Here is a 25,254-nt window from a genome sequence, read left to right as displayed (position 1 = left end):
GTCCTGGCCAGGATTTCTATATTGCCTAAAATATCTAGGTTTTGGCTTTGTTTGCGTGTGCAGACCGATCGGTGTATGACATCAAAATACCTCGAGAGCATTTTGAAAGCATAAGGAACCGTCTGTATGGTATTTTGATGTCATACACCGATCGGTCTGCACACGCAAACAAAGCCAAAACCTAGATATTTTAGGCAATATAGAAATCCTTGCCAGGACCCGTCCTGGGAAAATGGCACATATGGTCACCCTAATCTACATCTTGGATAGCCTTGGGGTGAGTACATGACAATCATATTTTCATTTTTGGGTGAATTATTTCTTTAAAGGCTATTCAAGACAGTTTTACTGGTCAAGCTGGTCTACCTGCAAAAAATATCCAGTAAAAGACCAGCATTTCCCATCGAAAACCAGTTTAGTAAAGTGTGTTACATCTTTAACAGAGCAAACCCGACCTGAATACGTCCCTCCCAGTACGACAGACGGCCTCCATCTTCAAACAGCCTGTCACAAAAGTCACCAACCACCCCAGCAATAAGGTTAAAACAGACCCACAGAAGGCCATTGACCAGCCCAGACAGGTAACACTCATCTAACCTAGGTTTTATTTAGCAATAACAGTATTTTGTCATAGTGGCACAATGCTAATATACTTTTCATCTACAGCTTTTTTGGGAGAAGAAGTTGAGTGGCCTCAATGCCTTTGACATAGCAGAGGAGTTGGTGAAAACAATGGAGCTCCCCAAAGGCTTACAAGGTACGTCTGGGCGAGATGAAGAACTTAATCCAAGTGTGTTTATTTTAATCAAGAATAAATGAATGTCAGTATTCAAGTACTTTGTGAAATCTGAAGAAATCGAGATGAGCAAACAAAAACAAACCCTAAAGTAAGCCAGAGTAGCCTACATAAACAACAGCAGACAAGGCCCAAACAGAGGGATATTTATATCAACTCAATTCAACTGTTGACAATTTCAAAATAAATGACAATGTGGTAATGTCAAAATAAAAGCGCAGCACTAAACACACTCGCACACAAATTGTACAGGTGCAGAGAACTTTATAAAGAGTTTAAATGTACTTTACATTTTATTTAACATTTGAATTTTATTTGAAAAATGTTATTTTTATATTCAAAATTATTAAGAATTAATTAAGAGTAAAGGAATTGAAATTGATTTTTATTTATTGAAAAAAAACAACAACAAAAAACACTACCTTTCAAAAATTTGGGGTCGTAAGATTTTTTGATGTTTTGGAAAAAAGTCTCTTATGCTCACCAAGGCTGCATTTATTTGATCAAAACTACAGTAAAAACAATATTAGCAATATTTAGAAATATTATTACCATTTAAAATAACCGTTTTCTGTTTGAATAATTGAGTAATTTATTCCTGTGATGCAAAGCTGCATTTTCAGCAGCCATGACTGCAGTCTTCAGTGTCACATGATCCTTCAGAAATCATTTTAATATGCTAATTTGCAGCTCGAGAAGATCGTATTATTTCTTACTATCAGTATTAAAAACAGCTGAAAACCATGATTCTTTCATGAATAGAAAGTTCAAAAGAAGACTATTTATTTGAAAAAGGAATCTTTTCTAACCGTATAAAAATAAGGTTTATATTCTCTCACTTTTGTCAATTTAATGTGTCCTTGCTGAACAAAAGTATTTATTTCTTGGAGCATCATAATATGATATCTAAAATATGTTCAAAAAAAGATTAAATGAAAGGATGCTAATAAAATGAATGAATCTGATCATATTTGACGTCACTAAAGGAGTGGGCCCTGGCTGCACAGATAAGACCCTGTTGTCAGCTATTGCCAGTGCTCTTCACACCAGTGCGGCTCCCATCACGGGCCAGCTATCCGCCGCTGTGGAGAAGAACCCCGGCGTGTGGCTCAACACGACTCAGCCTCTCTGCAAGGCCTTCATCGTCACAGACGAGGATATCAGGTACTTCAAACCTCTGAATGATGCACTCTATCACTGTGGGGACATTCATGCAAGTACAATGATACAGTTGAATTTGATGCTCACAGAAAGCAAGAGGAGCTGGTGTACAGCGTGCGAAAGCGACTGGAGGAGGCTTTGATGGCCGACATGTTGGCTCACGTGGACGAAACGACTAGTGAGGGAGATGCACTCAAACAGGAGGGGAATTGCAATGATGATAAACAGGAAGTATAGCAAAGGTAAGCAAACAGTTGGAGAAAAATGGCAGCATTTCTGCTATTGTTTCCTAAAGGAAATAGTCACCAAAATGCCTCTTTTTTTTGACAGGTCATTCAAATGTGTCTGAATTACCTGCACATGAGTTTCCCAACACAACCAGACACACCACGATGATCTCCCAGCTTCGCTGAATATCCATGTACACCCCTCAGTTGGGATCTCTCTGAGACTGTTGGCTTGATTTTCAGGCATTTTTCCATTTTATTGTCATTATTTTTTAATTTTTCAAACATTTTTCTAAAAGAACAAAATGTTAGAAAAGTTCAGCAGTTGAACTGCCTTCTGCATTAAATGATTTTTGAGAGGAGGTATTTGGATTTGATATGATGACAATCAAGTCAATAACACAGTCCTCTAGTTCTGGTGAGTGCTATACTTTGTCACAGCTGACCTAAACTGATAAGTTGATTATTCTCTGTGACTAAAAATGTTTAAAGCTCTCTCAAAAAGAGAAAGGTACATGTTTGTGCAAAAATATTGACCTTCTCTCTTATTTTCACAATATTTTACCCTCTTTCTTAATCAAACTAAGGTGCAAATCAGTATTATGCTGTTTAAATTCAGTTTCAATGTGTTATTCTCAATGCCAAATGTTTTACTGGAGAGGCATTGATAAACATATAAACAGGTATGGCTTTGTTTGACTTCAAATGTTATGTTTTCAACTCATCTGGTGCTCGTTTTTTCTTTATAAGCTATTCATACTTGACACTGAATAACATTTCCACAGTCTGAACCTGAAATTCAAATGTGAATGGGGATTCATAAAATGTGACGCGCGATTCATATAAAGTGATGTGTAAACATCATCCTGTGATAAGCAACTTAATTAAACGTGTTAAAAAAAATGTTTTTTTAAAAAATGTTTTGTTCATAGCCCACAGCAGCACGCATTTCTCAAAATAAAATGTTCTTGTGTTGAATATCAAGGCTGTTTCATTCTTCAATGATCCTACAGATGGTTCACTTGACAGCATCTTTATTTATGTTTCGTTAGTGTTATCATTTATTTGCTATCCATTTGTTTGCACTACTTTAAGCTGCTTAGAGAGTTTATGGTTCAGATCCAGAGCAGTTTTAAATGTCCCTCTCTCAGCTGAAGTATTAACTGTTAACTTACCATTACGGTTATGATGCCTGAATCTCTAACAGACCAAAGGGCACGGGGCCAGTCACTCGCTCTGAGACACAAATTAAAAGAATAGCTGAAGTTGTAGTGAGGTCTATTTTGATCTGTCAAAGCAGAAATGAACTTTCTGGCCAGATGGCAACCACAGAGTTCTACACAAAGGAAAGTGCGTATGCTGACTTTTAGTAGCGATATATTTTTTGTAACTCCATTGGATGTCATAGATAGATAGATAGTTTGATTTTGTTTAGTATTGTGTTGTAGATATATAGATAGTTTGATTTTGTTTAGTATTGTGTTGTAGATAGATAGATGGATGGATGAATGGAGTTTGATTTTGTTTAGTGTTGTGCGTAGATATATAGATAGTTTGATTTTGTTTAGTGTTGTGCATAGATAGATAGATAGTTTGATTTTGTTTAGTGTTGTGCGTAGATAGATAGTTTGATTTTGTTTAGTGTTGTGCATAGATAGATAGTTTGATTTTGTTTAGTGTTGTGCGTAGATAGATAGATCGTTTGATTTTGTTTAGTGTTGTGCGTAGATAGATAGATCGTTTGATTTTGTTTAGTGTTGTGCGTAGATAGATAGATAGTTTGATTTTGTTTAGTGTTGTGCGTAGATAGATAAATAGTTTGATTTTGTTTAGTGTTGTGCGTAGATAGATAGATAGTTTGATTTTGTTTACTGTTGTGCGTAGATAGATAGTTTGATTTTGTTTACTGTTGTGCGTAGATAGATAGTTTGATTTTGTTTACTGTTGTGCGTAGATAGATAGTTTGATTTTGTTTACTGTTGTGCGTAGATAGATAGTTTGATTTTGTTTACTGTTGTGCGTAGATAGATAGTTTGATTTTGTTTACTGTTGTGCGTAGATAGATAGTTTGATTTTGTTTACTGTTGTGCGTAGATAGATAGTTTGATTTTGTTTACTGTTGTGCGTAGATAGATAGTTTGATTTTGTTTACTGTTGTGCGTAGATAGATAGTTTGATTTTGTTTACTGTTGTGCGTAGATAGATAGTTTGATTTTGTTTACTGTTGTGCGTAGATAGATAGTTTGATTTTGTTTACTGTTGTGCGTAGATAGATAGTTTGATTTTGTTTACTGTTGTGCGTAGATAGATAGTTTGATTTTGTTTACTGTTGTGCGTAGATAGATAGTTTGATTTTGTTTACTGTTGTGCGTAGATAGATAGTTTGATTTTGTTTACTGTTGTGCGTAGATAGATAGTTTGATTTTGTTTACTGTTGTGCGTAGATAGATAGTTTGATTTTGTTTACTGTTGTGCGTAGATAGATAGTTTGATTTTGTTTACTGTTGTGCGTAGATAGATAGTTTGATTTTGTTTACTGTTGTGCGTAGATAGATAGTTTGATTTTGTTTACTGTTGTGCGTAGATAGATAGTTTGATTTTGTTTACTGTTGTGCGTAGATAGATAGTTTGATTTTGTTTACTGTTGTGCGTAGATAGATAGTTTGATTTTGTTTACTGTTGTGCGTAGATAGATAGTTTGATTTTGTTTACTGTTGTGCGTAGATAGATAGTTTGATTTTGTTTACTGTTGTGCGTAGATAGATAGTTTGATTTTGTTTACTGTTGTGCGTAGATAGATAGTTTGATTTTGTTTACTGTTGTGCGTAGATAGATAGTTTGATTTTGTTTACTGTTGTGCGTAGATAGATAGTTTGATTTTGTTTACTGTTGTGCGTAGATAGATAGTTTGATTTTGTTTACTGTTGTGCGTAGATAGATAGTTTGATTTTGTTTACTGTTGTGCGTAGATAGATAGTTTGATTTTGTTTACTGTTGTGCGTAGATAGATAGTTTGATTTTGTTTACTGTTGTGCGTAGATAGATAGTTTGATTTTGTTTACTGTTGTGCGTAGATAGATAGTTTGATTTTGTTTACTGTTGTGCGTAGATAGATAGTTTGATTTTGTTTACTGTTGTGCGTAGATAGATAGTTTGATTTTGTTTACTGTTGTGCGTAGATAGATAGTTTGATTTTGTTTACTGTTGTGCGTAGATAGATAGTTTGATTTTGTTTACTGTTGTGCGTAGATAGATAGTTTGATTTTGTTTACTGTTGTGCGTAGATAGATAGTTTGATTTTGTTTACTGTTGTGCGTAGATAGATAGTTTGATTTTGTTTACTGTTGTGCGTAGATAGATAGTTTGATTTTGTTTACTGTTGTGCGTAGATAGATAGTTTGATTTTGTTTACTGTTGTGCGTAGATAGATAGTTTGATTTTGTTTACTGTTGTGCGTAGATAGATAGTTTGATTTTGTTTACTGTTGTGCGTAGATAGATAGTTTGATTTTGTTTACTGTTGTGCGTAGATAGATAGTTTGATTTTGTTTACTGTTGTGCGTAGATAGATAGTTTGATTTTGTTTACTGTTGTGCGTAGATAGATAGTTTGATTTTGTTTACTGTTGTGCGTAGATAGATAGTTTGATTTTGTTTACTGTTGTGCGTAGATAGATAGTTTGATTTTGTTTACTGTTGTGCGTAGATAGATAGTTTGATTTTGTTTACTGTTGTGCGTAGATAGATAGTTTGATTTTGTTTACTGTTGTGCGTAGATAGATAGTTTGATTTTGTTTACTGTTGTGCGTAGATAGATAGTTTGATTTTGTTTACTGTTGTGCGTAGATAGATAGTTTGATTTTGTTTACTGTTGTGCGTAGATAGATAGTTTGATTTTGTTTACTGTTGTGCGTAGATAGATAGTTTGATTTTGTTTACTGTTGTGCGTAGATAGATAGTTTGATTTTGTTTACTGTTGTGCGTAGATAGATAGTTTGATTTTGTTTACTGTTGTGCGTAGATAGATAGTTTGATTTTGTTTACTGTTGTGCGTAGATAGATAGTTTGATTTTGTTTACTGTTGTGCGTAGATAGATAGTTTGATTTTGTTTACTGTTGTGCGTAGATAGATAGTTTGATTTTGTTTACTGTTGTGCGTAGATAGATAGTTTGATTTTGTTTACTGTTGTGCGTAGATAGATAGTTTGATTTTGTTTACTGTTGTGCGTAGATAGATAGTTTGATTTTGTTTACTGTTGTGCGTAGATAGATAGTTTGATTTTGTTTAGTGTTGTGCGTAGATAGATAGATAGATAGATAGATAGAGTTTGATTTGGTTTAGTGTTGTGCTTCTGCATCTGTATTATTTTCACTGTCAGAGGAGACTGGCTGGTATTAATGTTTAATAGTGCAGTGAGTGTATTTATGCTGATGGAGGAGAAAGAGTGTCACTGGGGTGGGACAGGCAATCACTCAGGCACATGAGCCGGTTATGTAACATACAAAATATTGAATCAATTTCCTTGGTATCCATATCTTGAGACATAATCATAATCAAGTCTGTAGAATGCAATGTCCAGTCTTGCTCTTATAAGGCCACCTTCATGCACAGTTTATCTCCAACACACCTGCAATGGACTTTCTAGTAGTCCTGAAGATCTCAAATAGCTAGTTTAGGTGCAGGAAGCACACTGTACCAACTCATTCCTGAACTGTTTTTGAAATCCAGTTGAACACTTGACATTTGAGTGTTTGAGTAATATCAATTACAAATTTAGCAAGAGATCAGGATCAAATACAAAAAATTTATGAATATATATATTCAGTATGAATATAGTTACTGTTTTTGTTGTCTCTCAGGGGGCATGTGTGTGGGTGCCAGACCCAGAAGCTGTGAGGGTGTCTGGAGACCAACACATACGAATCCATCTCACTGCTGGGAGAGTACGACACTCACACACATATGATTCTGATTTGAAACCATGAGCCTTTAAGAAAGAACCTGTCGCACTAACCACTAATCAAACTTCAAAACTTTATAAAGACAAAATGTTTTTCATCATTTTCAGTCGTATAGCTGTTCGCTTAAGACAAAATGCATCTTATTTTATTTATATAGGTACAAACCATTTATATGCTATTTTATTATTTTTAAACAAGGAGATGGAGTATATTGCCTCCAGTGGGTCTTCCTCCTCTAGGTAACCCTGATATATTGGAGGGAGAGAATGACCTCACAGCTCTAACCTTCCTCCACGAGCCAGCGGTACTTCACAACTTGTGTGTGCGCTTTCTGGACTACAGTAGCATTTACACTTAATGTTGTGAGTTAAAATCAACAGAAAACAGTAGCAAGTTTTTACAGCCATTGCCCAATCACCTCTATTTTACTGGGTGTAAAGTTCAAAACACAAAAATTCAAATACCATCCCTCATTGTTATATTGGTTACTGTAAAGAACATTTACCAAGCACTGGGTTTATTGAAATGTAAATTATGCACATATAAATTAGATTCATTTCACTTTTAATTTCAGAGATACATTAACCTCACTTAGACAACTTTTCATATTTAATAGGGATTGTGTTGGTGGCGTTAAATCCATATGAACAGTTGCCCATTTATGGAGAGGAAGTGATTGACGCTTACAGTGGCCAGGACATGGCTGATATGGAGCCACACATTTTTTCTGTGGCTGAAGAGGCATACCGAACTATGATCAGGTCTAGAACAAGCAAATAACAAGATCAGTTCACTTACAAAATAGTACCGTGTTTTTGGACATGTACCATGGTAATACCATTGTATTCTGTGAATTACTTGGAGAGCCATTTAAATAATATTTAAATATCAAAGTACCACGGTATTACCAACACTCTACTATGATAGTACACAGCAAGGAAATTAATTCTGAATCTGTATTACATTAACTAAAACATATAGGTTTATCATTATAACAGAGAGGAGAACAAACAATCCATCATAATCAGTGGAGAATTAGGCTCAGGTAAAACTGTACCTGCTGAGTTCACCATGTGTTACTTTGCTGTCGTGGGTGGTGCGGCCCAGCAGACCAGTGTGTAGGAGAAAGTGCTGGCATCAAATCCCATCATGGAGGTACTGAAACTTGATTTCTGACCTTTTTGGTAAAGTAGGAGGAGGCTGTTTGCAACATTTTAATCCTTGCAGGCAATTGGTAATGCCAAAGCAACCAGAAACAACAACAGCAGTCGTTTTGGAAAGTATATTGAGATAGGATTTGGACGTTCAATGACCAAGTGCTGTTATTGAGATGAATTTTGTTTCATAACACAAACAAGCAGCTCAAGAGAGAAACTACCACATCTTCTACCAGCTTTGTGCTTCCAGGGATTTGCTAGAGCTGAGGACACTCAAACTTGGTAAAGCCTAAACCTATGTCCTGAAAACATATTTATTTGTGTTGGACATTTTTGTTCAGTTACACCATGCACTACTGCATCTCGCTAGATTCTACAGAGAACTTTCATTACACCAACCAAGGACAAGATGTGCACATTTCTGGCACAGATGATGTGGTTGAGCTACAGCAGACAAGCAGACATCCATATATCCCTCCGAAACAACACCACACACTTTTTGCAAAACTTGTGGTTCACCCCTGCAGGATTGCAACCTGACCAGCAGATGGAGATATTTCGTATACTGGCAGCTATTCTTTATCTGGGGAATATCAACATACAAGCCAGTGGCCGTGGTGGGGACCGCAGCTACATTGATGAACAAACACCACTTCCTATTATTTTGCACATTTCTGAGTTAGATTTGATGTCTGTATAGATGAAGAACAGGAGCAGTGCTAATTTGTTAACAAGTAGCATGTGCTAATACGGACATCATTTCTTATTCATCATACTGGCAAGCCAACGACCGTTCCTTGGCCTCGTTCCTTTAGGGGTGGAAGGTGCTCAGATGGCCCAATGGCTATGCCACAGGCGATTGGCAGTGGGTGGGGATATGCTTGTGAAGCCCATGACAGGTCAGCAGGCTAATAAAGCAAGGGATGCTTTGGCTAAGCATGTGTATGAGCAACTGTTCACTTGGACAGTGCAGAGGCTCAACTCATCCTTAAGAGCGCACTGGGAACAGCCCAAATCTTTCATAGGAGTTCTTGATATCTGTGGGTAAGAGTTATTTTGTATGTAACAAAAGAAAAATGTACATGAAGGATTGTTTGGTCAATCTCTTCTTTGATAATTTATAGGTTTGAAACTTTTGACAGGAATAGTTTTGAGCAATTCTGTATTAACTACGCAAACGAGAAACTCCAACAGCAGATCAACAGGGTAAGTTTCCAGATATTGGGACTTGGTGTACATAGGTGTCTAACATCTTCTGTCTAGTGAAGAGTGACTTAGTCCTTGAAGGATTGCTCCACCCTAGTAGGGTGACCATACGTCCTCTTTTTCCTGGACATGTACTGGCTGGGATTTCTAAATTGCCTAAAATGTCTGGTTTTTCCTATTGACATTCCAATTCCTTCTTGAACACTGCGATGGGTAGATTATTGTAAGCCAGCACCTGAACCACAGCCCTCACTTTCGTAAACCACACATGTCCAACTTTGCCTTCATCATTGTGCATTTTGCTGATATGGTCAGAAAACATAACTTCACCAATTGAAGGCACCAAACCTTTCAATGTTTGATATTATTGCTGGCTTTTTGAATTAGGTCCAGTATGAGTGTGACGGCTTTTTAGACAAAAACCGAGACACTGTATTTGAGGAGCCCATCAATATACTGAGAGCTAGTCAGGTATTTTTTGAATAGTTCAAGTCTTGGCTGTTGAAAAATTTAGCTTTGTACTCACTCTGCCTCCTCACGACTGTTTGTACCCTTCACAGTCAGAACTAGTTGCCGAGTTGTTCAGAAGGAGTCAGCAGGTGGATCCCTCCCCAACTCCTCTCTTGCAAACGGGAGCATACGTTCAGGGAAGAGAGCTCATCGAGAGCACAAATTAACTATGGGCTTTCAGGTGAGCTGCTTCTCCTGGTTCCTGTCTAAAGAAAACTCTTGATTAACCAGTCATGCTCAAGTCCATCTAATGCTGGCTGCACACTAGACGATTTTAAAACCATGGGAGTTCACAGACATGAAGACAGTTTCAACTGATTTTTAGCCTTATAATCCTCTGAACGTGCACACTAGACGATTCGACCACATCGCGAGACCACACACTTGTCGATTGTAGGAACGATTTCACAGTGACACGAGCTCTCACGGAGACTCGCGAGATCAAATGTGACTAGAGAAGATAAACAAATGGAGAACAATCGACATTGTCAGCTGGCTCTCCCAGCGCGCGTTCTGTTTCACAGTGAAAAACAAAGTATAAAAAAGAATATGGGTGATGTATTCTGCTTTCGTGGCATGTTTGTGGCTGCCAAGTTTCAGCTATAGAAGCACTCAACATCTGGTAAGTGATGCTCGCTCGCTCTCATTGGCTATCGCGGGTATCACGTCAGAGTCACGTAATCACGTCATGACACCACACCATAGAGGATTTTTTGGACAAAAAATCGTTTGCGACAAGCCTCAAATCGGGCCACACCCCCCAATCAGGCTTAAAATCGGCCTTAAAATTGTCTAGTGTGCAGCCAGCATTAAGGTATTCTTTGACTCTTAAGGTCTTAAATTTCTACCTTTTCTTACATATTCTCTTTGTGTGTCTAGTTTCGTCAATCCCTGCAACTTTTGATGGACACCTTGAACAGCACCACACCGCATTATGTCCGCTGCATAAAGTCCAATGACCTCAAAAATTCATTTCTGTAAGAGAATAAATAAAATGTCATTTGTGTTCATGTCTATTTGAGTTTGAGTAACCTTTTCTCGTCTCTCTATATCAGATTTGATTCCAAGCGAGCAGTGCAGCAATTGCGAGCATGTGGAGTCTTGGAGACCATCCGAATCAGTGCCGCAGGCTACCCCTCCAGGCAAGTACTCTTCTATAGGTCTCTCAATTCAGTTCCCTCTTCCATCCCTGACTCTGTACTCCAGGTGGACATACGAGGAATTCTACACTCGTTATCGGGTGCTGCTACGTGGTTCTGTTTCTAAAGATGATATGCGCCATTTCTGCCAGAGTGCTCTTCCTGATCTCATCCCTGATCCAGAGCAGTATTCCGGGCCGGACAGGTTGCAGTACTGGAGAAGCTGAGAGGGGATCGGCTACATGCGGCAGGAGTTTTGATCCAAAGCTGGGTGAGAGGATGGCTGCAGCATAGGCATTATCAGCGGCTCCGGTGGGCCACTTTCATCCTGCAGCGGTACATCAGAGGAACCCTGGGCCGAAGGTGGGTTAGAGTGTTACCTAGTGAGCACTCAATGTACTGTATGCTTTTTAGGTCCTATTCTGGTTGAGTATTTTTTTCTAATGGGTGTTTTTGTATATTTGTGACTCTAATTTGAAGTACGCGCTTCAATGTTACCTAACCATTAGGTTGGCGTGGAGCCTCCGTTACACACGTGCAGCTTTAATCATCCAGAAAACATACCGCATGCTGGCTGTGCGACAGCTTGATCTTACCATCAGAGAGGCCACCATCAAAATCCAGGCTTTCATCAGAGGCACTCAGGCTCGTCGGATTTATAGACAAGTAAAATGCTTCATGTGTGTCTGGGTATAGTTACAAAAATACAAATAAAGTTACAGGTACATTTCCCAGAATGCTATAAGGATAACAGAGAAACAATATTTTCAGTTTCAGATGCATCAGAGCTGCAGTGGGGCTCCTGCAGTGCTGCGTGCGCAGGCGAGCGGCGCGGAAAGAGCTGTTGCTCCTGCATGCTGAGGCTCGGTCGGTGGAGAAATAACTCAATAAAGGCATGGAAGTCAAACTCATGCAGCTGCAGCTCCGAGCCGACCAACAGGTAAAAGCGTCGGTGTTTAGTTGGGATGTTCACAATTCTGTAATCCCTTTATTAAAATTAACAATGGTTTAAATTAACCATGGTTTTACTGTAGTAAAAATGTAACAATGTTTTTTTTTTTTTTTGGCGTATTGATTGCATTTTGTATAATCAGTTTTACTACATGTTACATACCCAGGTTAAACTATGGTTAGTGTAGCAAAACCATGGTTAATTTGCGGCTACCATGGTTTAACTATGTTTCTGTGGTTTTATTTGTACTAAACCATGGTTAATTTTCCTAACAGAATGATTTTTTCCCCAATAAAAGTATTTATTTATTTAATAAATATCACCTTTTTTTTTTATAACTACTTGTCATGATGTAAGTAATGTTCAGTGTTGGGAAAAGTTCATGCATTAGTAGTGCATTACAATATTGTGTTACTCCCTTAATCCAAAAGGCTCTTTCACACCAAAAGTGAAATGAATAAGCCTCAGGCTGAAGGAAATATAAATTCACATCTGTACAGCAGAGGGTGCAACTCAAACCTTTCAATTGTGCTGCCATTCTGGATTGCATGAGGAATAGGACGCAGGAGAAGAAAGTTCAACACTCTTCAACAATAAAAAAAACAAACACAAAACCCCCCACAAATGTTATGTTTATCTATAGTCATTTTTGCTTATTAGTAAGGTTGAATTGGATTGTCGAAGGTCAGCAGCAAAGACTGGTTAATAAAATGGAATTAAATACATAACGGATATTTGTATAATTTAACATAAGTTGATTTTTGCAGGTTTGTATTTAACTGTTTTTATTCATTTTGAAGAATCTGTTTTTGTGAAAGTGAGATGAGTAAATGCATGTTGAGATTTAGTCTAGAACTACAGTAACTATTATGTTTACACAGTGCACACAACGCCTCTGCATTTACTCCTGATTTCAGGTATTTTCTTGTAAATCAAAAATAAATGCGTTATTTTACTAGTTACTTCAAAAAGTAATCTGATTATGTAACTCCTGTTACTTGTGATGCATTACCTCCAACACGGGCAGTATTTAAATTGTTAAATAGTGTTGTATATTGTGACTCGTGTGTCCGGGTTTGGTATCGTTTGAATTGTATCGATTCCGGTTCCGATTCTGCTTATCGATTCCGATTCTTATCGATTCCCAATTCCGATTCCAATAAGATAAAAAAATCCATTAAACAAATTTTAAATTTGGTTAACATCAGTCACTTTATTTTCCTTAAACAACTTTCTTTTCTTGCAAGGCAGCTGGTTCCATTGACATGGGCTAGTTTTGTTTGTTTACTCTAGGAAATCCAAGCTCTCCGAGTTGAGAGAGAGAGTTGAGAGAGATTCTTTGGAGAAAGAGAGGGATGATCTGGCCATTGGTTTACAGGATCAGAAAAAAGCTCTGGAGGGTCAATCATGTGTCTGCCACAGTGTCATTTTCACCATCTCAACTCATGTATTGTTTAAGAAATTAATGAGATGGCCGACTAATTTGAATGGATTTAAAGACACACAATAAATATGAAAATAGTATAAACATAGTCGAGTAAACACTAATGAAAGTGTTTGTGTGTCTGTATGTTTCAGAGAACCGTCAACAGACTGAGGCATCAGTGCGAGCAGAGCTGGAAGAGGAGAGGAGGAGATACCAGAGTTTACTGAGAGAATTCACAAGACTAGAGCAAAGATACCACAACCTGAGGGATATGAGCTTATTTACAGCCAATGAGGTACATCTTTACTGAAAGCGATGGGTGGCCAAGAAGTCAGTCTCCTTCTGCTCACCTCACGTACATCAGATTGATACTCTGGAAGTCATAAATGACTTATATCATACACATTACATTGTACGTTTTCAGGTTCCTAGAGAGGCAGCTGTTGTCTCAGAGAGCGCAGTGGGAGCAGGAGATATCAGATCTCAGGATGAAACTCCAGCAGGCTCAAGACAGAGATACACCTGGAGATCCTGAGATGAATGTACCGGTTCCATTTGAACTTACCATTTATTGTTCTTTGTACTTTGTTAATTTGTCATTTTTGCTTCTTTATGTGTGTTTATGAAGGCCCTAACAGAGCAGGTGGTGGTTCGAGAGCAGGAATGCGTCCGGTTGTGACGGGAACTCAAGGAACTGAAACACACCGTGAGCCTCAGGAGAATCCTGTCTTATGCAGGTCTGTGTAGGTCCAAAAAGTATTTGGACACCTAAACTACACTCTTAAAAATAAAGGTGATGCCATATAGAGGAACCATTTTTGGTTCCCAAAAGAAGCTTTCAGTGAACACTTCTTAAAAGAACCATTTTTATATTTGTGTGAAGAACTTTTTAAAAATCTAAAGAACTTTTTTACATTATAAGGAATGTTTTTTTTTTTGGAATGGGAAGGTTATTTTTAAGATTGTACCTTTTTAAATGTTTGAGGATTTTTTTTATGTTTTTGAAAGAAGTCTCTTATGCTCACCAAAGCTGCATTGATTTGATCAAAAGTACAGTTAAAATAGTAATATTGTGAAATATTATTACAGTTTAAAATAACTGTTTTCTGTTTGAATATATGTTCAAATGTAATTTATTCCGGTAATGGAAAGCTGAATTTTCAGCATCATTACTCCAGTCTTCAGTGTCACATGATCTTTCAAAAATCACTCTGATTTGCTGCTCAAGACACATTTCACATTATTATTAATGATAAAATCAGTTTTGCTGCTTAATATATTTTTGTGGAACCCATTATACATTTTTATCCGAGAATTTATAGGAAGCTCAAAAGGAAAAGCATTTATTTGAAATAGAAATATTTTGTATCATTATAAGTGTCTTTACTGTCACTTTTGAGCAATTGAATGTTTCCTTGCTTAATAAATGTATAAATTTTTTTTCTTTAAAAACAACCAAACAATGTTTGAGCTAGTGCTGTCAAACAATTCATTGCGATTAATCACATCCAAAATAAAAGTTTTTGTTTACATAATATGTGTGTGTACTGTGCATATTTATTATATATATATATATATATACACACACATGCATGTATACATTTCAGAAAAATATGTTACATTTATATATTAAATATATTTATATATGATATCAATTAAATATATATAAACTAAATATATATAAAAAATTTCAAAATATATGCTGTATGTGTGTGTATTTATATATACATAAATAAACACAGTACACACTCATATTATGTAAACAAAAACTTTTATTTTGGATGCGATTAATCGTTTGACAGCACTAGTTTGAGCTTTAAAATATCTGAATGCCATTACAGTTTACAAAAAATTATCAAATCAGTTTTTTGTATTTTAATGAAAAGTAGCACAAACGCACTTCTCAAGCAAAACATTTCAGAAAAAGAAGTTTGTTATAAGATTCAAATCAGGATTCAATAGATATAATATTGAAAATGTATTTAATGCGCAGGTGTGGCCAAAGCTGCATCCCAGGACCCAACATCTCCTGCCCCTCAGAAGAGCCAGATACTACTGGAGTGCAGGAAGAAAGATGAGAGCAAGCTGATCAAACACCTCATAACAGGTCAGCAACACACAAACACTTGGAGTTTAGTTTTGAGACTGTAATTCCTGCGGACTGAGATGCCTGAATGTTTCTCTGTGGCAGATGTGAGGGCGGAAGGTGTCTTGTCTTTGTCCCCTGGACTGGCAGAAAGAAGAAAGTCATATACACCTAGGATGGCTTGAGGGTGAGTAAATAATGGGCTAATTTTCATATTTGGGTGAACTAACCCTTTAAGCTAACTGAGACTTGCTATAGCACTTGCATATCATTGCTCTTTTGTTGATTTTGATTGCTTCCATTGTCCTTATTTGCAAGTCGTTTTGGATAAAAGCGTCTGCTAAATGACTAAATGTAAATGTAAATTTATTCCCAAAAATGGGAATTACAGTAAGAAACTGGAAGTGTATGGAACCAATTTTAAAGGGTTTAAACTAAAGGGTTCGTTCACCCAAAAATGAAAATTCTGTCATTAATTACTCGCCCTCATGTCGTTCCAAACCCGTAAGACCTTCGTTCATCTTCGGAGCACAATTTAAGATATTTTTGATGAAATCTGAGAGCTCTCTTACCCTCCATAGACAGCAACACAACTGTAATGTTCCCAAGTTCAGGAACATAGTAAGGACATCGGTAAAACACTCCATGTGACATCAGTGGCTCAACCTTTGCTGTATATTCTCACCGGAGCTTACGCTACACCTACGTCATCCGCTGGAACGTCACTCTCTCATGAACGTGTGTATGACAGTGAGATTACGCTTTATAAAGCTTTAAATATGGATATTTTTCATACACAAATGCATCGCTTCACTTCAGAAGGCCTTTATTAACCCCTGGAATCATATGGAGCATACTTTATGCACTTTTTTGGGCTTAAAAATCCCGACACCCATTCACTGCCATTATACATTTTGAAAGAGCCAGGACATTCTGATTGTATTTGTCTGAAAGAATAAAGTCATATAGACCTAGGATGGCTTGAGGGTGAGTAAATCATGGGCTAGTTTTCATTTTTCGGGTGAACTATCCCTTTAAGAATGCGTAAAGGCCAGAACAAATTTTAATCTGCATCTGGGAAACATGTTTGATGTGTATAGAGTAGATTTTAAGACATTAATTGTTGTGCGATTCATGTTGTAGAAACACGGCAATGATCTGGACGTGACGGCTGTGTGGCTGAAGAACGCTAACCTGCTCAAAGACCTGCTCTACCAGCACTCTCCCCGACTGAATGTCAGCAGTTTCTTTAGTTCTTTTGCAGAAATGACTTCAAATCGAAATATGCCTCTTCTCCTGCAGGACGTGAGGGGCTCAGAGGAGCTGATTCCTCTGGTGACGGATGTGCAGGACTCTGTCCGGGCGCTCAGTGATCTGTGTATTCAGGCCAATCAGCAGCTGCTGTCCATCTCCGAGAGTCGCCTGCAACCCATCATCGGTACAGTAATACAGACACAAAGACCTTTCTTACACAGCTGCCAATGACCTTGATATATATATATATATACAGTATATGTATATTGAAAATTCTAATTTTCTCTGGATTTATGATTTATAGCTATGCGTTTGAATAAAACATATTTTTTGTTTTATTCTGTGAACATGTTGATGACATTTAAAAAACAAAAAAAAAACATTTAAATTAAATTTTAAATAAAAATGTCATTTAGAGCATGAAATGACAATTGATGACAGATGACATGTTTATATTCATTTTCAGACAACACAATACCAATGTTTAACTTCAGAAGAGTTAAGAAATCATTATTTGGTGGAATAACCCTGATTTTCAATCACAACAAATGAAAACATTTGTTATTTTGACCAATTGTCACTTTCTGCAAAAAAAAAAGCTCTAAATGATCATTCTAATGATATATTTGAACATAAATTGACATTTAATTTAATAACTTTCATTAATAATATGTTTATATACATATGTAATATACATAGTGTGTATGTAATTGATTATATGAACATAATTTTAATATACGTAAACAAACACATACATATAAATTTTTAATATTAACAAACTATAAAAATAATTGTATATTATATAAATAATATAACATATTAATATACTTTTATTACATTATTAATACATTGTAGATACATGTATAATATAATAAATTACATATACACATTTTTATGTCATTTATGTGTAATTTATTATTTATTTGTTGTAATTTATATATTTTTATATTTATAAATAAATGTAAATTATATACACGTGTGTATATATACATGATTGTAATATATGTATATATACATTTATATAAATATATGAATTTATTTACTCTCTTTCTGTGTGTGTGTGTATATATATATATATATATATATATATAAAAATAAATGTGTGTGTATGTATATATATATATATATGTGTGTGTGTGTGTGTGTAATTTTTTCCTGTGATGACAAAGCTACATTTTCAGCGTTATTAGTCCAGTCTGCTTTATTATCAAATGATTAAAATGTTTTTTAAAAAAAAGATACAGTTTCATTAGGAATTTCTTATGAATAAATGTATTTTGGTCTGTTTTGACTGACTGTCATCAAACCTGGACTCAATGTCTGGACATAATTTGGTTTTAATATAGTCTTGGGGCTGACATTTTATCTTTTTCGCTCCTTTTTGCTGAATGCAGGGTGAATAGTACAATGCCATGAATTGTATAACCACTCTGAAGAGTTTATTTGCAAAAACAGATAACTCCGTTTTTTTACATTTTCAAAAATCACGTTTTTTATTATGTAATCATGTTTTTATTGTGTTAGCTGTAATTTTTTGTTATTTTTTAACCTTATCAAAATAACCCAACTGCAGTTTGATTGAGATTAATTGGAATGCACAATGAAAAAACATGATTTCTGAGAAAATGATACCATTATATATATATCATTATAATTAATTTATATATATATAATAAAATATAACATATGCTTGTGTACCCTTCTCTTAACTTTAGTCCCAGCAATGCTTGAAAGTGAGAGCAATCCTGGTCTGGCTGGATCATCAGTGAAGCTGCGTGCCGGTCATAAGCGTGTCAGGATCTGCCCTCGGCCCTGCAGGAGCAAGCCTTCCATCAGCTCATGTAGGCTACCTGCTGGCCGCCTCCACCCCCAACAGCTTGCTGCTGCGCAAAGACATGTGCTGCTGGAACCACGGCCTGCAGATCAGGTCAGAACTGCTCTGGCTTCGGTTACTTACACATCTGCTTGAGTGCCTTGAACTGAATAGTTACATCTGTATAGTCTAAGTATAATGTGAGTTTACTGGAGGAGTGGCTGCGCAGTCGTTTGCTGCAGACAGGGGGCGCTGTGACCGCGCTGGAGCCACTCATACAAGCAGCACAGCTTCTTCAAATGAGCAAGAAGACTGAAGCTGATGGACAAGCCATGGTCCAAGCCTGCAATGAACTGTCCAACCAGCAGGCGGCGCACCTGTTATAAAAGTTACATGTCAGGCAATATAAAATCAAAATTTTTCTTGATAAATATTTTTATTATAAACAAAATTGATTTTTAAATGTTTTTTTTTACATTATATAAATTGGGTATATATAATTTAATGTATGAATTTAATTATATTGAATATAATTATATTTGTATACTAGAATACATTTTTGTCTTGGTAAACCTTAAGTTTATAATATATATTATATAATATATAACCTTCATTATAATATATTTATAGACATATATAATAATATAATATACACAGCTTGTAGAAAAATCTAATTGATTTACAATTAATTTATTTTAAATATACACATTTGTAATTTTACTTTCTGTTAACAACAAATTAAATATAATATAAATAAAATTATATATAAATTGTGTATATGTAGCGTCTGGACCAATCAAACACACAATTTTTCATTTGATTTAACAAATCAGTTATTCATTAGATTAACAAGTCGTCACAGACCCCTCACCCAATAAACTGGATGCCAGAATGTCTGCAATGACACCAGGCCCCCCCTGGTCCCCATGGCAACTACTACACCTCTGCTAGACCAGATCCATTTACGACCTAATGGCATGCTGAGAATTTCCCCTCGCACTGCATTTTCCATAGGAAATCCACAGTGCACAGTAAAAATGGATTCTTCTCTGATTAATTAATAGGAAAACCTTTCTTTGAATGAACACACATATCCTTCAGGTCATGGTGTATGTTGTCTTTGAGATTTTATACTGTTTTATGCAGACTCATTCCTGTCATCTTACATATATGTAACCCTACCATGTTTAGTATCTATGAATTCGTCTTCTGATGATCTACATGTGTGCATGTGTATGTTAGACCAGTTTAAGTGTTTATGTAGTTAATAAAGTCTTATTTGTATCACACTTGACGTTGTTCATTGTTTGCTCATAACTGGAGTCACTTAATCATGCAGATTTATGCTACAAGCTCTGTGTAGAGTTGTACAGTAAGAAAGTTATTTCCTTTAACCAGGAAATTAACGTTCTTAGAATTGACAGACAGTTGACCCTGAGAGATCAGCTAAATATCTACAGCGGATCTAAATATTTATAATTAATTATAACTAGTTATGATTAATTATTCATATTTCCCCATGAGCTGATTTGCTACAATATATAATTTATATGTAAATGTATTATTATTAAATTATATTGAAAGTTTGTGTAGAATTATATATAACATTATATAAATTGTATATATATAATTTAATATGTTTGAATGAAATAATATTGAACGTAATTGGATACTAGAATCAAATTTTGTCTTTATAAATCTTAGTTTATAGCATATGATTTATAACTTTCATTATAATATATTTATACACATATATATAATGTATTATAATATAATATAAAATATATAATATAATATACTTACATGAAAATACAATATACAAATATAAAAAAATAACAAAATTTATTTTAAATACATTTGTAAATGTATTTTACGTTAACATAATTATAATTAAATAATATGGATAGAATTATGTATAATTAGTGTATATATAATTATGTAAATGTAATATAGTAAAACTATTTTAAATGTTAATTATATACACGTATATAGGTGTGTGTATGTATTTGTATGAAATTTAATTTCAATTTTAATTTCAATACATGTTCAATATATATGATAAATTATATATACACACAATTTTTTGTTGGCATGCTAATTGTATTTGCATTTTAAATGTGTTGCAGGTGGTGAAGATTTTAAGCCTCTATACACCGCAGAGTGACCCTGAGGAGAGAGTAACGCTCAGTTTCATTCGTATAGTGCTGCAGGTACGAGCAAAGCATTCGATTCTAAAACAATATTAAAGCAGGCTTTAGTCCAGCAGTGACAGCGGCTTTCCCAGGGGCTGCTGAAGGGGTGTTCTGAGGGGCAACCTCCGCAGCTTCTGATGGATGTCAGACGGGTATTCCCCGTCACGTTCCCTTATCTGCCTCCACCACAAGTCAGTGCGGCCCAGCTGGAAGATCTCCTTCCTACGCAGAGTCTGAATGTGGGTGTTCCTTTGCCTCCTGAAATGCTTTTTTGCCTTTGTTGCCTTACAACATCACTTTAAAGGCTGCTTTCACACCTGAAGATCGATTGCTTTGTTCCGAAACAGGGATTGAAATGATTACAATGTTGCTTTTTATTCTTGGTGCGGTTCGCTTTCACACGGCAAAGTTTCTAAATGGACCAAATTTGTTAGTACAAGTCACGCGCGAGTAAACTGTTCTCTCATTGGTCAAAGCTCCACGGTTTATTTTCCGGGATTCCACTGAGCCGTCACGGCTGACATCCGTCCGGATGGAACGACAACAGCTCTTCTTTTTTTTTTTGTAGCTGTCCTTATATTAATTTATAATTTTGAGTCCTGGATTCATCGGGAAAACATTTTTAAAATGCACCTACTAGGAAGAAGAGCAATAAGGCGGCATTATAAAATGAAAAAGCGTGCTCACCCGCAGACATTCACAGGTTCATTCTGAGGTATTAGCAAAACAACAAAGCTGATGCTTTTCAGGGAACTTATGTAATTACCATAGACGTCACCCGTAGATTTCCGAAGAGCGTTTTTGAAGCTCAAAAGTGGGCCATCTTGGCAGCACGTCACCGCGTGTCACTCCCGGATAATCGAAAATGGGCAAAGAGGCAGGAGCTGGTTGCTTAAACCACGCCCACCTAGCTCGACGGTGGTGACAGCAGCGGGAGCGGGAGGTTGCCGCTTGGTAATTACCCATCATACATTGTGATATAGCCTGGTTCGTTGGGCCGTTGGATCGGATTGCTTTCTCACTACAACCATTGTCATGAAGGGCAAAATTAGCTATACAGACCAAAATTATTTTTTGAAGCAGGCTGTAATATTGCTTTCTCACTACAACCAAACCGCTCCAGAGTTAGTTTTCAATCGAGCCGAGACCATCTCGTTCAGGCGATCTCGGACCGATTGTTTTGATGCGGATCTGAGCGTGATTGCCATGTTCACATATGCCCAAACGAACCGAGTTATGGGGGGAAACGCGCCAGGTTCCGAAACAACGAGCCAGGTGTGAAAGCACCTGGGCATTTTGTGTTCGGCTTGCTAATTTTAGGCACATTTTAAATGCATAATTAATGTTAGCTTGAAAAATCCAAGAATGTCTCCCTCCTTTAAAAACACCAATTTGAAATGTAAAGATTTTAAACGTACATGTCAGGCCAAATAAAATACAATTTTGCCTTGATGAACCTTCCTCATTTAAAAAAAATAATAATTTAAACTTTTTTATTTATTTTTTTTAAATATATAATTTGTCATTTAAAAAAATATATATCTAAATATATACAATATAAACCGTATTTAACAGAACCCAACAAAAAATCCATTACACATTGCATTTTTTTAACCATTTATTGGAAGTAGAAACAAACCAAGGCTGGCATCTGTTTTACCTCCACCCCCGATAAGAACGATCATATTTAGAAAAAAAACGAAAATTAGAAACATATTTGTATAAAAAAATCTCTCATGCTAGTAAGTCTGTACCACTACACATCAGTAATACATATTTATATATTCACAAGCCTTCCAAAAATAGAAAATAATACCCAAATATCAAAATAAAAGACAAATCAAGACAACAATTGAATATCACATCAAAGATACATGCTGGCACAAAGAAGAATCTTTCCCAACATGCACTGCTTCTTATATACAGGCTGTTTGGGTGCATGTCGAGTTATTGGGATCCGTGTGCACTTGTGTCAGCGTGAGCTTTGCCTCGTACTACATGCTCACGACTGTATCCTGTAATATCATTATTCACAAACAGCAACACACAGCTTTAATATTTGAAATCCTACCATCCAAATGAAAGTATGTTCTTGCTACAGATTCTATTTTCCACTCTGCAGTCAATTCAACATTCATTAACGCCATTTCCTGCGGCGGAACCCTAGTGTTCGATATCACAACACTGAACATAAAAAGATTCAGTCTGTTAAACAAAACAACAGCGACGTTTGCAGCTGCGGTTCGCGATGTAAACAATCCAAGGCTGCTGATCGCTTCGAACTGATAGAACAGATGCATAGACTATTTTCAGAGAAATAATACAGGGAAATAGCTGTAGCGCAAGGTGCTTCATTGCTAAGTCCAAAGAGCGACTCTTATCAAGATAACGTCACCTCAGATTTTCGTAAGTAGATCCATAGCACGGTTTAGCAGAGAATGAATGGATATACAGTGTTGAACCCACATTATAGAGCATATCTCTTGTGCTTTTCTAATATGGTGGATGGTTTGCCAGTAAAATGGCAGGATTCATCAGCGGTTACTATGGCAACTCTATAGGAGCGGTTCTCAATGGCTGTGATTCTTTTGAGGTGAGAAACCAGTGAGTGGGGGAAAAAAGTCCCATTTTGCATGGAATGATCTGAAGCGGTATGACATTTAAACGTGACGTTATAAAGTGAAATTTCACTGAAACAGGCAGCTCTGGTGTCTAATACAAGCAGTGTTTGTCAATCTATACATCGTATATAAACCGTAGTGCCTAATCATGCCGACAAACACCGGCTAAACCGCACAGGCACTCGTACTTGAACGGATCGGTAAACACACAAAGACAGGACAGAGGTGGCCCTGTGATTGAATCTAGATGTGTGAAGCATCTAAGCATCTTGTATTTGTACAATAAGTAGAATTTGTAGGATTTCCTGCAAGTGGCGCCTAAAGTCCAGGGCCACTTTTTAGCCCCAGTGACAAGCTGTTGTACCCCAAAGGTACAATATTTTTATATTTCTTCTGACAGTGTTGAGAGCTTCTAGGCACCCTTTGAGAAAGTTCTGCAATGAACTTACAAAATGGAACCCATAATTACATGCATGAACTCTACAGAACGTCAACGGTTCGTCCCGTGTTGGAAAGGTTTTGAGGCACTTGACAAGGGTTCCTAGAGGTTTTTCAGAATGTTCCGCCAGTGTGGTGATCTAAGGAACCAAAGCCTTACATACATTTTCATTTTTATAGTGTAGGCTCCCCTTAACATTCTTCCCATTACACTGCAAACCATTTGGGGTTCCTTAGATCAGCACACTTGAAGAATCCTTGGGGAACCTCTAGGCACCATTTTAAATGGGGAAGTTCTTGAAAGAACTTACAAAATGGAACCCATAAGAACACAAAAAATTGTCATTGGTTTTCTAGAGGGTTCTGCCAGTGTTCCACTCTGAGGAACCCTCATATACCTTTTCATTTTCACAAGCCCCCTTGATATTCCCCCTGCAAAAATTAAGCTACCAAGATTGGCACACAAGGAGAACCTCTAAACCAGGGGTTCTCAACTCTGGCCCTTCAAGTCCACTTTCCTGCAGAGTTTAGCTCCAATCCTAATCAAACACACCTGAACAAATTAATCAAGGTCTTCAGGATTACTAGAATGTTTCAGGAAGCTGAGTCTGATGTTAGGTTGGAACTAAACTCTGCAGCAAAGAGTTGAGACACCTTTGAAAAAGGTTCTCAAAAGAACTTACAAAATGGAACCTGGAGATTCTTTGAAGAACTTCAGGGTTTTAAAGTCATCAGTAGTTCCTCCAGGAACCCCATTTTAAAGGAAAGACATTGAGGCTTCTTCAAAAGAATTCCACCAGTGACTTTTACCCGACCTGATGAATGCAAACAACAGGCTTCAGTTGCATATCAAGAAACAATGCGTACCCTTCACTGTGACTTTGTGCTCTCCAGTATTTGGATGAGTGAAAATCTCCACATGGATAGACACCTCTCCAACTGCATCATCAACACCAGTACCTGCAGGCAAGACGAGACAAGTCAAGACTCCATATCCGGTCTGGCAGGATACTTTGCATCGGTATGGCTCAAACTTCCAATCACTTCCTCTATGAATTCAGTTCCCGCAGAGTCATACAGAGGCAATGTATGCTTTAAATTGATTGGATGACAAAGACGTTTAAACAGTAATGGTGTTGAACCTGGCTTGAGAGATCATTAATAATATGAAGAGTTTTTCAGGTTAGTCTTCCATGTTGGAACACTTCTTAAATACAAATTCAGAGCATATTATTGTATTGATTGAGTTCAAATGTGAATTTCATTTGCACAGAATTTTAAATGAGCTAACAGCCGTTAATTTCCATAAGGGCTAA

General features: G+C 36.5%; 2 protein-coding genes, 1 long non-coding RNA gene and 1 pseudogene across 3 annotated transcripts in view; 3 read left to right on the top strand and 1 right to left on the bottom strand.

Annotated features, from left to right (window-relative positions):
- Positions 1–440: 440 nt before the first annotated feature.
- Positions 441–3,126, top strand: LOC107596907 (methyl-CpG-binding domain protein 3-like; the record flags this gene model as incomplete). Its single annotated transcript, XM_016287760.1, has 5 exons — positions 441–581; positions 667–757; positions 1,783–1,960; positions 2,047–2,199; positions 2,288–3,126. Coding segments are annotated over 4 exons (558 nt in total), but the record flags the coding sequence as incomplete, so codon positions are not given.
- Positions 3,127–7,345: 4,219 nt separating this feature from the next.
- LOC107596899 (unconventional myosin-Va-like) lies at positions 7,346–20,956 on the top strand (annotated as a pseudogene).
- LOC107596906 (uncharacterized) lies at positions 14,184–15,796 on the top strand. Its single transcript, XR_001610417.1, has 3 exons — positions 14,184–14,271; positions 15,528–15,641; positions 15,726–15,796. It is a non-coding gene; the product is annotated as an uncharacterized lncRNA (long non-coding RNA).
- Positions 20,957–24,145: 3,189 nt separating the features above from the next.
- The window catches only part of LOC107596898 (protein unc-13 homolog A-like), a 60,437-nt gene continuing 59,328 nt past the window's right edge, over positions 24,146–25,254 (bottom strand). The window contains exon 44 of the mRNA XM_016287754.1: positions 24,146–24,244. Within this exon, the coding sequence (XP_016143240.1) occupies positions 24,146–24,244 (99 nt within the window). The remainder of the gene's footprint in view (positions 24,245–25,254) is intronic.

The sequence above is a fragment of the Sinocyclocheilus grahami genome, unplaced genomic scaffold (genome assembly GCF_001515645.1).
Source record: "Sinocyclocheilus grahami isolate Dianchi unplaced genomic scaffold, SAMN03320097.WGS_v1.1 scaffold224.1, whole genome shotgun sequence".
NCBI classification, from domain to species: domain Eukaryota; kingdom Metazoa; phylum Chordata; class Actinopteri; order Cypriniformes; family Cyprinidae; genus Sinocyclocheilus; species Sinocyclocheilus grahami.
The sequence above is the reverse complement of the archived record's forward strand: the minus strand, read 5'-3'. Positions and strand labels throughout refer to the sequence as shown.